Here is an 18,128-nt window from a genome sequence, read left to right on the forward strand (position 1 = left end):
GAAGCCAAGTCATTTAGGATAGAGATGAATAGGTTCTTAATTAGTAAAGGGATCAAGGCTTATGGGGAGAAAGTGGGAGAATGAGTTTAGGAAACCTATCAGCCATGAACAAATGGTGGCGCAGACTCAATGGGTGGAATGGCCTATTTCTGCACTGATAGCTCATGGGGCAGAGATACAGAAAATAAAATCTATCAAAACAGTAGCAAAAACAGAAACTGATGGAAAAGCTCAGCAGGTCTGGCAGCATTTGCGCAGAGAAACCAGAGTTAACATTTCGGGTCCAGTGACCGTTCCTCTTGAAGACAAAGAGGAACTGGGGAGTTGTGCAGCCCGAAGCCAATCTCTCTTGGAGAGAGGTTGAGGCTGTGCACATTATGGCACATGGCCCTGAGTCTGGTTCTCAGGATGCAGTGAGAGCAGTTGTCTGTGCAATGTTGAATATCGCTGAGATACTAATGATCCTGTGTAGAATTCAAAGCAAGAAGGATGAAACTTGAATTGGAATCCATGTGGGGTGAGTTTGAGTTGGAGGTAATCACTGAGGAATGAGAGGTGGCTGTGGAAACGTGTTTTAGCAAATACCTGGTCAAACACCAGGAGTGACAGCAAAATTAAGAAGGTGGATAATGAAAAAATTGGAATTGAAGTCCTGTTGGAGACAGGAGTAGAACTTCAAGGTGGGCATGCGTAGGAGGAAAGGTCACTTAACCTGAAATGTTAACTCTGCTTTCTCTCCGCAGATGCTGCCAGAACTTCTGAACTTTTCCAGCAATTTCTGTTGTTGCTAATTTACAGCATCCATAGTTCTTTCAACTTCTATCAAAACAACTGTCTGCAAAACTACCTGAAATCCTTTTGAATCCTTTTGACTGATGCAAATCTCCCAATACAAGGTCAGAAACCAAATTCAGCAGAAATATAACTGAAGTGCTTGAGGAATGGCCTTGAAAATGCACAGGAATGAAAAATATACAGACAGAGAACTGAAAATTGCATCCACTAACTGTGCACATCAGTAATGAGGAGGACATATAATTCTTCAGTAAAAGCTGCTGGACTGGACTGGAAAATTACCTCTCTATTTGCCCACATCAAAATCTTTCCTCTTGTACTTTAACTGAGATAGTCAGTCATTCGTCTTTTGCTGAGATAGAGGAGCGTAATTTGAACTTGTACATGAAATACCTGTACACTAACAAAGACAGTAAAATACACTCCCTTTAACTCTGTTGGCATTTACCTCATATAGCCTAGAACTGTGGGATATTGCAAATACCTCCTTCCATAACATGTTTTACAAATCTGTTTGGATACTATTTTTTCACCAAGAATATATTATTTCCCTAAAACCAATGTTCTTTAGCACTCAGAGCTATTTAAATCAACCTGCTCCATTTTATTTTAACATTTCATGGAAAGGTTTTTTTTTAGCAACAATAGGTAAAATTAGAATGTAAAACAGAAGGAAAGTGGAAATAATTCTTTTAAAAATTTCCTAATTTTCTAGTCCATCTCATTGCTGATACCAATGCAGAATGGACATGTAAGAGGTGCCTTGCCAGTATATGTTAAACACAACTTTCTGTCTGGACTATATTTCAGCAGAATAGATGATATGTTCAAAATGAACCATAAGTATACTGTCATTTACTCAAAATATCTCCATGTACATTTCTCAGGGTTTTTATTGAGAAGATAAAGTGCAATGATTTTACTAATGATGGGAAAACTTATTTCTGACTTCAAAAATGTGTGGTGCTGAAGATATGTTAAAGTCTTGCCTGCTCTGCTTCCACCTTTCAGATCTTTGCCTTCTGCATTAACCTTTGCACAAATATTCTGATTGTTCTGATAATACTTCTCATATTTTAATTTCCAAAAGCTGAAAATTTACTTGATGCTCCTAAATTACAGATCATGAGAATTCCTCTACATCTTCCCTTCTTGTTGTTTCAGAGGATGTGTGGACAGAGGAGAAGCCAGGTATGGGTACAATCTAAGTATGATGGAATATTAACCACCTACCTGGTGTATAGTTGTAACAATGCTCAAAAGATTAACACCATCCAGGACAAAAGCAGTCATTTAACCAGCATGCCTGTTATGGGAATCAATGTTCATCACCCCACCAGTACATAATGGCTTTCTTTATTTCATCCAGAGGTAAACTGCAGCAACTTGCCAAAGTTACTTCAACAGCACATTCCTTTACTGCATTATAATATTTGGAAAGACAAGAACAATAACATTGTGGGAATACCATTACATCTAAATTCCTCTCCAAGTCACAGATCATAATGACTGGTCATAAACTTCATTGCTGATGAGTCAATATCTAGGATCTCCCCAGCAACATTGCGGTTGAAACCACAGTTAAAATAGGGCTCATCACTAATACCCCAGAAGAATCAGGGATAGATAATATATTTGGCTACCCACAGAAAATGTGCCCTATTCCAATGGCAAACAGTCATTGTGTTAAGCTACAGTCAGGGATGGACATCTCTGTTGGCCATTGAAAAGACCACAAACCTTTGGATTATCCTCAAGCCACCTGAAAAGATTCAGGCCAATTGGTCAATCAAATCATGTCAATACGTATGTGGATAATACGTGTTTGTTACGCACTCATTTCTCAGCATCAGCATGATTGGAGAACTGTCACAAGGTGTAGTTTTCTAAGTTGAGTGTAGCAACACCACACTCTCGACTCTGATCTCCAGCATTATGTCCAAACTTGCTGCTGACCATGTTTAAAGGTGGCCTTTTACTTTTCACAGGACCTTGTGGACAGACACTAATCCATCACCATTTACACCATGAACTGAAGACACCTCAGGAAGCTTGCCTTTAGGTCACTGACTTGCAGAATTTTTAAGTGGACCCATTACTATGCAGTAATCACCCCGATCCACTTTCAACCCCACAATCCAGTACATGTTAGCCCACTGTAAGACTACTTACCCTATGAATCAGCACAGCCCCTGTGGCCCCTCCAATCCAACACAACCCCACTCTGGCAGTGCTAACCACTTGGAACACTGCCTGCAACCTCTAAAACTACACTGAACACCCCCCCCCCAAAATTGTCTACCTGCCCCTATGGCACACACCCACATTCTCCAAACAACTTCGATTCTACTATAGCACCGGTGTGACTCAGAAGCCAGGGATTTGGATGGTAAGCTGAAACGTCATTTGGGGAGGAAAGTGGGATCAGGTGACCAGTGAGCATTGTGAAATGAGAGGGTGAAGAATGAGATCCAGGGCTGTGGGGGAATAGGAGGTCATTAAACAGCAGGGGATCGGGGGGGTGTGAGGTAGGAATTGGTGTGAGAGTAGTTTTGGGAAGTTCTGGATCTGGTCCTAAATTAGCTCCCTGGAATGTCTGATGCTGTTGTCATCCTCAACAGCAGCAGATGTTTCAGTGTTTACTGCCATTGGGATTGCTAGGTATGAGCCAATATATTTGATCAGGGAATGTTTGCGCAACAGGGTTACTAAAGCATTAAAGATCACAGCATATAGAAAGGAGATCCTGTGGAACAAGTATGTAAGAATCATGGGTGACACCAATGACAGAACAGGCCAACTGGCACACAGCCAAAGATAAGTTACAACAAGAGTAGTAAAAAGAATCTCCTCATACAACATCCTCAATAACTGAATAATCCCAGTAAGAGAAGTCACTACACTGGCAGACTGCTGGGTTTCAGCAATTAACTGGTGTGATGAATGAATGTAAGTTTAATCAAATTTAATGTTCACCCAGTTTCCTAATACTTCCTTCTCTTTCACACTTGGTTTAAGTGAGAGGAATGGTTTCTGTCTGTTATGTATTGCAGATGAGACTGTGTGACAGAGAATAACCAAGAGCAGACACAAGAAACTGGGAAAGGTATATGCCATCTTGGTGCTTGGGAGAGATAACCTTCATTGTCTTTATGGTCTCTGGTCCCAGGATCTGTAGAATGACGTTTGTAAATGTATTTAAGCACCTGAAGGTGTGGACTTTCCTGCTGCACAAAGATGAACCTTCATGTTATTTGAAGCTTTGTCTAAAAGTAATAAGAAGTTTAGAGCTTTGAAGACAGATGTTGAATACCCACCACCCAATGTCTTATCCTCAGGTCTATGGAAATTAACATTAAGCATCTAATCTTTTTTGGTTGCTTGCTGTGAGGTCTGAGCTTTGAAGATGCAAGTCAAGGAATTGGCTGAATTTTCACAATGATGGCTCTGAAAATTTTCCTTGCAGCATTACATGTATGCACGTGAATCTGTGAAAGAATTGTTGGAATGCCACCTTAATCAAGCAAAGACATGCCAAGAGGAAATCTTTGTAGGATGCTTACTTTGCTTACATCATGCTGGCAGTCTTATCTCTGTGCTTTTCCTGAGGTTGCCAAACTTGTACCACACCTGTTGCCCATTCTTGTAGATGTTAGGAAATGCCATTCACCCTTTTGACCAACTCCTCTCTGATGCAAACCTTGCTAAACTCCTTTGGTTTCCTTGCTCCAACAGCCCACCCAGAACCATATCCAAGATGAGGCAAGTTTCTTTCCCTCTGCTCTTCCATGAAACTGAAAATATAAGACCTGCTGCCATAAATTGTGTGTATGCCTCGAAGACTCTTCCTTTTTAATAAAAGCAGCAGTCCTTCAAGAACTATCACTGGGGGTTCTGGCTGCCTAAACTCCCAACATGAGATTCAATCCACACTGGGAAGTTATTAAAGCCATTTGATTACGACAGCCTCAGAAGACTGCAGGATGTTAACCCTCACCCAAATTAATGAGCGTGAACCTTCGAAATCTGGTCCTGTTGCTTCAACGCTAGGTTAGAAAAATCGCATATCATGGTTATGAAGAGACATCACCATGAAGCAAACCTATGATTTCATGATATCCTTCTAGTCTTCTTCTGAAGGAACCAATTCATAATGGGTACCTGGAATCCACCTAGTTCCTTGTCCAAATGGTGGTTCTTCCTTATTTCTCATTCATTTGAAGGATATGGGTGCCACTGGCTGGGCCAGCAATTATTGTTCATCCCTAATTGCTCAGATGACAGTTACGATTCAACCACAAGTTGAATTGGCTTGATGAAAGAAATAGAGGGCGGTGGTGGAGGGTTTTTTTTGGATTGGAGGCCTGTGACCAGCAATGTTCTGCAAGGGGGATCCACTGTCTTTTGTCATTTATATCAACGATTTGGCTGAGAATATAGGAAGCATGGTTAATATGTTTATGGGAGACACCAAAATTGGTGGTATAGTGGACAGTGAAGGTGGTTATCTCAGAGTGCATCGGGATCTTGGTCAGCTGGGCCAATGAGCTGAGGACTGGTAGATAGAATTCAATTTAGATAAATCTGAGGAGTGACATTTTGGTAAGGCAAATCAGGGCAGGACTTATACACTCAATGGTAGGGTCTTGGGGTGTGTTGTCTAACAGAGATGACTAAGGATGCAGGTACACAGTTCCTTGAAAGTTGTGTCACAGGTTGACACAGTGGTGAAGGCGGCTTGCTTTCATTGGTCAGCGAATTGAGTACAGGAGTGGGGACACCATGTTACAGCTGGACAGAACCATAGTGAGGTCAACACTGTGTATTGTTCTGGTTGCCCTCTTAAAGAAAGATTATTATTAAATTGGAAAGGGCGCTGAAAAGATTTACAAGAATACTACTGGAACTGGAGGGTTTGAGTTATAAGGAGAGGTCGGACAGGCTGGGACTTTTTTCCTCTGGTACATAGAAGGTTGAGGGGTGATCTTATACAGGTTAAATAAAATCATGAGAGGCATAGATAAGGTGAATAGCAAAGGTCTTTTCCCTAGGGTAGGGGAGTACAAAATTAGACAGCATAATTTTAAGGTGAGATGGAAAAGATTTGAAAGGGACCTGAAAGGGGGAACATTTTCACACGTTCATATGTGAAACGAATTGCCTCAGGAAGTGGTAGATGCAAGTCCAGTTACAACATTTAAAAGATATTTGAACAGGTACACGAATAGGAAAGATTTATAGCGATATGGGCCAAATGGCAGCAAATGGGTCTAGTTTAGTTTGGGAAGCTTGGTCAGCATGGATGAATTGGACTGAAGGCTCTATTTCCATGCTGTATGACTCTATGAGGCTATTGATCGATGAGTGGAATCACAGATTGTCACAATTCGAACATGGCTACTGTTAACCACCATGTAATAAGCAGCTAGAGGTAGTTTGACTATTCCAGGGTCAGGAAGGCTGATTGTAACATTGACAGTATTTCTCCAACAATAAGCAATCTCCCACTATTTTCATCCAATGTTACGTATTTCTTTGGAGAACAATAAATCTCTGTCTTAAGACAGGCAAACAATTCACTCATCACATTACAAAACCAATCCAACAGATTGTCATTCAGATTTCAATTATTACATTCAAATTTGTGCATTTAGCTGTCGCTTGAGTATTTAGCATCAAATGTCAACACCAGAAAATCAGCAGTATCTCAATGAATCACTGTAGAAATTCAACATATTTACCAAGAATTAGATTTTTAAGCTCTATATGCATCCACTTACAATTTGAAAAGATGAATATAGTTGGTTGCATACAATATTCACAGTAAAGTAACACAATGTCTCTCAGACCATGGGGATTTGTTTTTTATATATTTGCATTCATGAAGACAGATACTGAAAAGACGATATCATATTTTCCATTATCAGCTTGTAGCTTTATTACAGACATAGATGATTTTATAAATTTACCTCTGAAGCATAGGAGTCACTTTCCTCATGGGTGTAGATGTTATAATCCTTAGCTGTATAATCCTTGGCATTTTCTCCGTACTCCTTGGTATCAGAATTGGCTACACAGATCTCCGGGGTATGGCTAACATCTTGCTGCCAGTCCACTTGATCCCTAAAGTCAGGCTGCTGCATGCATGGGCAAGTTAATGAAAACAAAACAAAGGATAGGGAAGGAACAAAGAAACAAAAACTGGGTATAGTAAACATTGAAAAAACTACAAGACAAAGAAAAGTATGAAAAGGAAAAACATCTTTATTACAGTGGCATAAGAGAGTGTCGTAAACAAAATTAAAAAGACAATGAGTAGAATTATGGGCTGATTTGTTTGAAAAAAAGAGAAAAAAGAGAAAAGAGAGAGTGTGCAAACACCAGTTACGGTGCACATGCAGTGAATGATGTGGGGGTTAAACCAACAACATGCAGGCAACAGAGCTCAGATTCAACCAAGGGTGTGCATGCACTTCTTGGAAACACTCTGAAGCAATAAAAAGTTGTGAACCCTAACTGACTAAGCTACAAAAGCATCTGCCCATTTAGCCAAAGAGCCAGTATCCAGTGCACACTACTTCAGGTTCACCATCTCACGACTTAACCATTTACACAAATATCCCATTGGAAGCGCTTCATTTGTTCACAATGAAGCATCATTGTAGAATACTGAAACCTTGGTAAGATGCACTTTACTCAAATGTTTTGTGCTGAACAACTGAGCTATCCAAACATTTGAATTAAGCAAAATAAATAACGGTGCAGCATGCCAATGCTGAAAGAAGCTAGTTAAAGTAAGCAACTTTGAAATTGTCCACTTGGAATTCAAAGTTGCTATTAAAAATATCTGCTTAATTGCTATTCAAATAAATAAAAGCTTAATGATATAGAGAACTACAGTGATTAAAACAGCTATGCCCTCAGCTCCTTAGCCTCACGGTTTTGTTTTGGAATCTAATGTATGATCACGAAGTGATTGAAGGAGAAATACATTGATGCATTGTGGTAGTTTGTGCCCAAGGCCCATACTTTAGTTTCTATGGCTACACTGATTTCTTTATTGAATCAAAAATGCTGCTTAAAATAACCTTTATCTCTACCCATTTCATGCTATTCACTTGAATCTATTGACTTTCTCCTGTGGTAGTTAAGTTCACTCTCAACTACCTTTCCTAAATGGCTATTACTCTTGTGTGGTCTCGGCAGTCAACATTTAATTAGGTTATTTTGAAGATGACAGTGACAAAAGCCCAGTCTGATTTTATCTTCACCCCAAAAATGGATTTTTAGCATGGGCTGCGGTGATCAAGAGCATGAACCACAGGTGACTTTTTCCTATCCTTAACCAATCACAGTGTTAGCTAAATGCAACCAATTTATACAGATCAGGATTGAAATTTGGGAGCTGAATTTTTGTGGAGTAGGGCCTTTAGAAGCTGTGGCTGAAACGCAGAACACATTCCCTGCTAAAATCATTTTTAGCTGCTAAGTAAAAGGGACAGGAGCCTGATTTATATTTTCCTTACGCAGAATTCTGTCAAATTACATTTTAAACTTAGGGACCTTAATTTAGAGTTAGAGGTTGGTACCTGACCAGGTTGCGAGGCTGGATAAGGTCACCTCTCGGATATATCCCTTACATCGGGCAACTAATTAGAAGAAAAGAACAGACTACAAGGCCCGCTTGGTGAAGAGTGTGCAATAACGCTAGCAAGTTGCAAGGATTAAAAAACGGTGCAGCAGCTATCTGCACTTGGGTGACAGGAAGGCAACATGCAGCCAGAGCCAGGAACTAGCAGTGCCACCATAGAGGGCAGCTTGAATGAGGAAGAAGGGATACTATAAATATACAATCACTGAATGTACCTTGGCCTAAATGAGAGGTACTGCAGGAAAAGGCCCTGAATGTCAAGAATGAATGGTTAATCATCTGTGCCACTGGAGGAAAATTTCAGATCACAATCAACTGATGCCAATTTCCTGTTTGGTTGTCCTCAGATGTACCATGTTTCTCAACCTCCAGCTGGCTGACTCCCTTCAAGTATCTCTGCAACATCTCTAAATTGACGATGCCCGCTGCATTACCAGTCACCAACATATTCTTTAGTTATGCAAACTCCTTCCAAACTCACGCTCGCAGCGTTTCTCCTCTGTCTGGGACAGAAGTTATTCCCTCAGCATTGCAGCTCCTCCTCCGAAACCTAAAACGGTCCTAGTTGCAGAAGTAGGATGCCATCTCTCCCACACCTTCTGGAGTTGTCCTCCCCCGCACAACAAAGCTGAAAGCATATCAATGTGCAAGGTGCCTTACTTTATTCAGTGCAACATAACGACGTGTGTTGACATGCAGAACCCTGGTCATCTGGTTATACAGAGATTGACTTTGCTTGAGTGTTGATCATTGGCAAAGGTGGCAGTGAAAGTGTTGGGTGGCCTGGCAGTGTGGTCATGCAGGGTGTGCTCTGATTGCATGTGCCTCTGTGACACCGTAGTCTGTGTGACACAGTTTGTCACAATGATGAGGATAATAGATTTGATTGACTGTATGCTAATAGACCGTGAGCAAAATGAAGGGAAGTCGCTCTGAATGCAGCATCTAAAAATGATCACCTGGCCATTACAATAGTCTCAGTTAATGCAGAACGTTGGAACCGGAAACTGTGTGGTCCTTTATTAGAAAAGGTGCAGAGACAACATTAAACTCTTTTCTATTGAAATTAATGGTTGGCTATCCAATGACCAACACCATGGAGGTCCATTACACTGGATCTGAGACATGAACGGTCACCCTCCTCCTTCTGGGATTGGTGACTGACTTGGAAAATTGCCCAACTCAAGCTACCTGTCTTGGTTGTGAAACCTTGAGGTTTCTCACATCTGTCCCATTCAGAGTGAAGCTGCTGAGGTACAGGAGACCCACTATGTCTTCAAAGGGTAAGTTTGGCCAAAATAAATGCACATATTGATGCAGAGGTAATGCTTTGCTCTGATACAAATTCCATTTTAAAACGTCATGTATTTTAGAAAGATTTACCAAATAATATGCAACTTTAAACAAAAGTCTCTAATTGACTAATGTCGCTGGTGGCAACAGTAAATTTTCATTCAAGCTGGACAGTTTTTTTAAAATATCGTGGCTTACATATGGTGGGGCAGGTGGTTGGAGGGAGAGAGGAGGGACAGTGAGGGAGGGAGAAGGGAGAAGGGTGAGTGAGGGAAGGAGGAAGGGGTGGAGGATTGGGAAGGGTGGGACGAGAGGGAGGGAGTGAGGGGGGCAGAGAGAGAGAGAGATACACACAGAGACAGACTTAGAGACAGAAAAGGAGGTAGGATGCAGGGGTAGAGAAGCTGACAATACTGAATACTCTGCTTTCTTCATAGCGATGGGCACTTTGTCTTCCATGGTCTTCAGCAGGAGGGAGAAGGGTCAGCTGCTACTGTGGTACAGATGCACTTAATTTGGATTCATGCATTTGGCAAGTGCTGTTATAATTCTGTCTGGCCTGCTGAGTATTTCCAGCATTTTCTATTTACATTAATCATTCATTGGCTAGTTTCTTGTTATTGTTATTGAGCGATTACCCATAATGCCAAAGCAGACTACAAACATGTGCAGATTGTGATATGACCTGGCCACGATAGGCTGAAGGAAGTGTCACTGGCGTCACCTGGCTGGGAATGAAGAGGTGGGGCAATGAGAAGGGTGAGGGGAAGGCTGGGACTGACAAAACCGAGCTTTCCCTTCCTGGCACCATCTGCAGTAGAGCTTTCCACTGGTTCTGCTGAGCAAGGGTTTTATCCTGGAGCTGGCAGGCTGTGTTGAAATGATCCTGTTGGCATTGTTTTTATGATCAAGCCTATTCTTTACTTGAAGGATATTGTACTTTTCTTTGTTTACTTGTTTTCACATCTGCTATAGACTAATGACACTCAAATAGTTGAGTGTCATCTTTTGTTATGACCTCGCTCTACAGTGAGGTTTGTGGGCAGCACCACCTTTGTTCATGGCAGCTGCTGTTCTATGTTTCTGCATGCATATGGTAGTGCTCCCAATAAACACAGCCTTGTGGAAAGGATGTCTGGGCACTCACTCAAATCGTTCAATATGTTGCAAGAATTAAGTTTCTTGAATGATTAAATAACACTCGGCTGAGTTTCACAGGTCTGTAATACATTCCAGAGAATGCCAAATATCGACATGAGTACGCAATAATGAAATTGGAGGGAAGGAATCTCAGCTGTTCAGTTATATAGTCATACAGCATGGAAACAGACCCTTTGGTCCAACCAGTCCATGCCTATATGTTCCCAAACTAACCTAGTCCCACTTGCCTGCATTTGACTACGCAACAGTCCATCTTCCATAGTTACACCGGCACCACTTCCCACCTCTTCCTCCACTACATTGATAACTGCATTGGCGCCACCTCGTGCTCCTGCTAGGAGGTTGAGCAATTCATCAACTTCACCAACTTCATCAACACATTTCACCCTGACCTTAAATTTACCTGGACCATCTTTGATACCTCCCTCCCCTTCCTGGACCTCTCCATCTCCATTAATGACGACCGACTTGACACCGACATTTTTTACAACCCCACCGACTCCCACAGCTACCTGGATTACACCTCTTCCCACCCTTCCACCTGCAAAAATGCCATTCCATATTCCCAATTTCTCTGCTCCCAGGAGGACCAGTTCCACCACAGAACACACCAGATGGCCTCCTTCTTTAGAGACTGCAATTTCCCTTCCCACATGGTTAAAGATGCCCTCCAACGCATCTCGTCCAAATCCTGCACCTCTGCCCTCAGACCCCACCCCTTCAAACGTAACAAGAACAGAACCCCCCTGGTGCCCATCTTCCACCCTACCAATTTTTGCATAAACCAAATCATCCGCCGACATTTCCGCCACCTCCAAACGGACCCCACCACCAGGGATTTCCCTCCCCACCCCTTTCTGCCTTCCGCAAAGACCATTCCCTCCGTGACTACCTGGTCAGGTCCACGTCCCCCAACAACCCACCCTCCCGTCCTGGTACCTTCCCCTGCCACCGCAGGAATTGCAAAACCTGTGCCCACACCTCCTCCCTCACCTCCATCCAAGGCCCCAAAGGAGCCTTTCACATCCATCAAAGTTTTACCTGCACATCCACCAATATCATTTATTGTATCCGTTGCTCCCAATGCGGTCTCCTCTACATTGGGGAGACTGTACGCCTCTTAGCAGAATGCTTTAGGGAACATCTCTGGGACACTCAAAACCAATCAACCACGCCGCCCTGTGGCCCAACATTTCAACTCCCCCTCCCAGTCAGCCGAGGATGTGGAGGTCCTGGGCCTCCTTCACTTCTGCTCCCTCACCATCTGACATCTGGAGGAAGAACGCCTCATCTTCTGCCTCGGAACACTTCAATCCCAGGGCATTAATGTGGACTTCACCAGTTTCCTCATTTCCCCTTCCCCCACCTCACCCCAGCTCCAAACTTCCAGCTCTGCACTGTCCCCATGACTTGTCCTACCTGCTTATCTTCCTTTCCACCTATCCACTCCACCCTCCTCTCTGACCTATCACCTTCATCCCCACCCCCATTCACCTATTGTACTCTATGCTACTTTCTCCCCACCCCCACCCTCCTCTCATTTATCTCTCTACCCTGTAGGCACTCGGCCTCTATTCCTGATGAAGGGCTTTTCCTCAAAACGTCGATTTTCCTGCTCCTCGGATGCTGACTGAACTGCTGTGCTTTTCGAACACTACTCTAGTCTAGAATCCAATTTAATAATACCCTTCCTATAACAGGACAACCAGAACTGCACACATTACTCCAGAAGAAGCCTCACCAACATCCTATACAATCTCAATATAACGCCCCAACGCCCATATACAACGATCTGAGCAATGAAGACAAACACAATAATTGTCTTCTTAAGCACTCTGTCTACGAATGATGCAAATTTCAAAGAATTATGTACCTGAGCCCCTAGGTCGCTCTATTCAACAACACTATGTAGGAGAAAGTGAGGACTGCAAATGCTGGAGAGTCAGGGTTGAAAAGTGTGGCGCTGGAAAAGCACAGCCAACATTTGGACCCTGCCATTAATTGTACAAGTCCTATCCTAGTTTGTTTTACCAAAATGCTATGCCTCGCATTTATGTAAATTAAACTCCATCTACTACTTCTCAGCCCATTGACCCAACTGATCAAGACCCCTTTGTAATCTTAAGATAACCTTCTTCACCATCACTATATCACCAGTTTTGATTTCATCTGCAAACTTGCTAATCTTGCCTCCTACATTTTCATTCAAATCATTTATATAGATGACAAACAAACCCAGTACTGATCACTATGGACTACAACATTAGTGGAATCATACTCATACGCTACCTCAGATTTCCTTGTCTGTCTTGCCAAGCAGCGGTGAAATTGTGTTCTTGAAATCATTTTTAAAACTCTTTGTGGGGAATTAGTTGGTTTGTTAGAGAGATGGTTAAGGTATGGTACTGAATGACCTTATGCAGGTTTAATTCCCATACCAACTGGAGATTTCATGGACCTGCCTCTCATTTTGTCCAAACTCACTGTCGCGCGGTATGTTTCAATTTGATTTTCACCAATTGTCTCTTGCTCTGTCTCTATGGAAACAGATGTCTATGGTCCTTTTCAATCCATGGCTAATTACCATTTTTAAAACACACAATATATGCAGCTCCTGCTTATTGTTTGATATCGGGCCCTTCAGTCAAATAAAAATTGAGAACTACTGTTTCACATTGCAATGGTGATAAATGCTAACATTTTAAAAATATCTCATTGGATTTAAAGCATTCTGCATGCCCTTAGCTTGTGGAAGGCACTATATAAATGTTTTTTCCTCCTTTCATTCAATTATGATGTAGAACATTTTAAATTGTTGCCTAGTCCATGACTGCCCTGGTTGGTCAATAGTAAGTGTAGATGGTGCTCTGGATAAACCCATTCCACTATACTGGCCAGAGTCAACGAGTTAGAGCAAGGGGCTGAAATTAGTTTACCCAGATCCTCTTTTTCAGTTATAGGTCATTAATACGCCTTTTGCTGTAAGGATTTTGCTGGGCGAAGCCTGATAATTCTCATTCTAGCCTAATTATCGTGGATAAATGAAAAAATGCAATTTATTTGCACAATGTGTATCTCTGAAGATCTGGAAAATACATTGTAATATTCAGATGTGACCTTTATGAGCTTATAAAGATAAGTGCTGATTGGAATTCAAATCCTAATCCCGTATCAAGTATTATGTAATGGTCGGAGTTCCAACTCTTTATTTTCAGGTTGGTAGGGATCCTTGGGGATGCAATTTAAGAACATACAAACTTAAACACAGGATACGTTAAGAATGCAATATATGTGATGCACCTTAGGGAATTCAGACTCTGATACATTGAAACAGGTGATCACTTTGCAAGCCTGTAGGCCTGTTACAGCGCATTTCCTGATGGGAGTGCATATCAGGAATTTGAGTACAGAGGATGACATACCCAAATTCCGAATCTGCACTCCCTGTTGTGTGGAGTTCTGCAGCATGAGCACAAACCTGTAAATGATTCCAAGTTGATTCTAATTTAAGAAACTTATAGTGAACTTTATAACAAAAGGCTTCAGAGCACTGAAATTATTCCATTTGATTTCAAGCTAGTGATAACTCGAATAAGTGACAATCCAAATATTTCCAATCCTTTAAATAATTTGCTTTAATTAAGAATAACTATGGACCTCATTATATTACCAACTACAATTATTTATCTGTCCAAACTTCAACAACAATTGGCTTTATTGAGATAGAGGACCAAAATAAGCACAATGGCTTAATTTTTTCCATTCATTCATACACATGCATCATTTTCTTGTACCATGCACACTTCATTGGTACAAAGCTCCATGCTGATTTAAGGTGTTGGTTGCATGCAATGAGTTGTTAGCTCTTCTGTTGTTAATGTTAGAGAAACTTAATTGAGGGTTCACTTTAGAAAACTTTTAATACTATTGTTATTTCAACTGTGTAGCATGACAAACCAGGAATTATCACAGGAACAAGAAGGTGCAGGAGAAAGATTCTTTTACCTTTAAATCTGCTGCAAAGTCTTTTCCAACAGAATCCATGGGCAAGTCCTGAGACATTGTTGTCATTGTGGATAGAAAGCTTGCTGATTCTGTTAGATGGGGTAAAGGGGACAAACTTCTGCTTTCTTCTCTGATAGTTTCGCCCAGACAATCAATTTTCTCAGTAACTGATGCCAACTCAGTCTTTAAGCCAAGTAGCCTTGAATTAATGCTGCTCATTAGTTTAGGATCATTGGCATTAGCAGCTTCATCATTACTTTCACTGAAGGATTGATTTGGCAAATCAATAGTTGAACAAAGCTTAACACCAGAATTTAAGCCACTTGTGTCTGAAATTAAGAGATCAATGACTTCGCGAACAAGTTCAGCTTGATCTTTAATGCTAAACAGAATCTCCAGGTCTTTTCTTCCAAAGAATTTTGCAGCAACATCATCATGATCAGCAATTCTGCTGCTTCCACTACCAGAGGTTCTCTCTTGGGTTTCCCTTGAATCATTTTCTCCTCCAACTGGTACTTCTCTCCTTGGCTGGGGTGAAGACATCTCTGCAGAGTCACTAATGTCAGCATCAAGCTCTCGGGAACATTTTTGGCAGTGGTAGGATGCCAAGTCATAACGCTGAAGGTTTGAAACGAGCACACGATTCTCATATTCCAGCTTTTTGACTTTCCCATTGAGGTCATTGATTTGGAGTCTTGCTGTCATTAGCTCTTCTTGAGAAGGTTCGGTCAACGAGGGACAACTATCTGACCATGACGACTCCTGATTGGACTCAGATTTATATCTATTCAGTTCATTCATGAGGTGCTTATTTTGGTCCTCCATCTCAATTAAGGATCGCCTCAGAAGCTCTGCCTCCTCTTCCACAAACTGAAGGTGACGCCTGAGCTCCCCAACATTCTCCCCAAACTCACCGTAGCTTGTGCTGGTAATTCCCAGTCTGATATCCTGGTTTGAGGAGTCTTTCTCACTGTGACCCTTTAGATCATCCATTTCGGCTTTCAGTCCACGGTTTTCAACCTCCAGCTCAACTGTTCTTCTGCTCAAAATGTTGGCTTCTTCTTCGACCAGCTTTAGATGCAATTTTAGCTCAGCTTCTCTGACATGAGGAGATTCTCCAATGTCACCAATAGACACCGCATTGTCCAAATCACCATAGAGAGAGCTGTACTTCACTAGCTCCTCTCGCATGTTTTCATTCTCTTTTACTAACTTGGTCAGCTTTTTGCACATCACAGCTGCTTCTTCTTTGGCAAAATGGAGCTGACATTTCAGATCAGCACTATCCTCCTATATTTAATCAAGAAAAATTATCAACACTGCACATATTTGCAAGGCAAACTCATTCAGATTATCTTGACTCACGACTATTTAAATTGCAAGTCAAGCTTAAGGGCAAATGAAAGTAGGATCATGCTATGTTGAGCAATGTTACAACATGAAAGGTACGGTGGCCACCTTGGTTTTGTAATTTCCTGCTGTTGACATTAGACGCAAGCAAGTACTTTCTAGTCAATTGTCATGGAGGAGGGTTTGAATTAGAGGGCAAGATATTCCCTTGATACTACAAACACTTGGCTTGGAAGATATCGAACAAGTACTGGTTGATTTCTAGGATAAACAGATTTGGGAAAAGAAGGAACATAGCAGAGAGAATGTTACCCTCGTGAATGAAACACAAAAGACTGTTATGCAAAATCTGAGCTGCAGTATTTTTAAAAAGATATTTAAAAATTGTGTAATCATGTTTGCAAGGAACACTAAGCTATAATCCAAGGATCATGGACTTGTTTTAACCTGCTGAATCTATCAGGGAAGGCTGCAAACTTTGCCAGGGAGTTCCCAATTGCCTAATATCTCAAATAATGCCTGTAATTCTAAAGCGAAAAACGATATCTCTTAAATTTAGCAGTAAAATTATTTTACAACAGAACTCTGACATTCTTCTGTACCTTCCTACACTAACCATTATCTTGTTCTAGGATGGACCAATGAATCATATATCTGTCAATGTTGCCATTGAAGGAGATGATTGTGGTGTAGACTGTTATCAAAGGGCTGCAATTGCATTTTTAAGAAATCTTCCCAAGCAGCTTGCTTGCCCAAGGAGAGCCCATTTGAAACAGCCTAACTGATTGTCAACATGTTTTGAACTGTAGCAACAGTTGTGAAACTACCTTTAATGTGGTATTCTTAAGAACATTGCCAAATATGAACACAAATGACACATCAAATCAAGTCTGCTCATTTTAGCTTAAAACTCTTGTTTTAAGAGTTTAAAGTTCACGAAAAATCAACATGTTACAGAATAAAATGTCTCAGATTGCCTTTCTAATTACACTCCTATTACACTGTTTGCTTGAGCAGTTTTCTCTGCTGTTTTACTCCCATCTTAATTTAAAACAGATAAGTTTAGTACCTCCTTTAAAGCACTTGTGCCTGTCCAAACACAAAACCAAGGAAACTCAAACCACATCCTATCAGTCGGGCAGTTAAACATTTTCACATTTATACAGCTGCAAGCCTTATATTTAAAATAATTTATGGCAAATCATTGATATTGCCACCACTGAATAAAATTGTTTTGGTACCTGCAGCATGGGCTTCTTTTCTGGTTTTGTAGCAACGCGGCTACCTCTTTTCTTCAGGGAGCTCTGAAAGAAAAAGCGGGAGGTGTTATTTTTATTAGAATTCTAACCATTGCATAGGGTGCATTTCATGATACATAAACTATTTCAAAAACACAGAACCAGTGGCCCATACTAGCTACTCAGAACACATTCTGGAAAATAGTTGGCAACCACATGCTGAGTAGTTAATTGAGTCACGCACCCTATTCCCTTCTTTCATTAAATCCCAACTTTTTAATATGTCGTGCACGCAATTATCTCTAATAAACAAAGCTGCTTAGTTAGAGAAGTGCAGTCAGTTGTAAACTGGTACTGCTATTGAAAGTAGAGAAGATGAAAAGGGTCATGGATTAAGAACTTGGTTTTTAATGCACTCACTCATTCCCAAAAGACAAAAAAAATCTTAGGTTTAAGATGCTGTAATTTATTTGATTCTCTCAATTACTCCTAGTGCAAGGACCCCAGGCAAATAAGCATGGGACTCCATAGTTTGGATTAACGCTGGGTCAATTCCTCTCCACCTAACTCTGCGCAAACTACAATTGTCCACCCGCATTCCCAAACTGACCTGAATTTCCAGCTCCCGGTATAAT

General features: G+C 41.2%; 1 protein-coding gene across 4 annotated transcripts in view; it reads right to left on the bottom strand.

Annotated features, from left to right (window-relative positions):
- LOC140463097 (microtubule cross-linking factor 2-like) overlaps positions 1–18,128 on the bottom strand; it is a 117,205-nt gene that overhangs the window by 47,193 nt on the left and 51,884 nt on the right. For 2 of the 4 annotated variants that reach the window (XM_072556821.1, XM_072556817.1), the window contains exons 4-6: positions 17,497–17,559; positions 14,906–16,195; positions 6,765–6,932 (exon numbers count right to left, since the gene is read on the bottom strand). In XM_072556821.1, coding sequence (XP_072412922.1) covers positions 6,765–6,932; positions 14,906–16,195; positions 17,497–17,559 — 1,521 coding nt within the window. The remainder of the gene's footprint in view (positions 1–6,764; positions 6,933–14,905; positions 16,196–17,496; positions 17,560–18,128) is intronic. The other 2 variants (XM_072556819.1, XM_072556820.1) reach the window with 2 other exon arrangements.

Source organism: Chiloscyllium punctatum, chromosome 37, assembly GCF_047496795.1.
Source record: "Chiloscyllium punctatum isolate Juve2018m chromosome 37, sChiPun1.3, whole genome shotgun sequence".
NCBI lineage: Eukaryota > Metazoa > Chordata > Chondrichthyes > Orectolobiformes > Hemiscylliidae > Chiloscyllium > Chiloscyllium punctatum.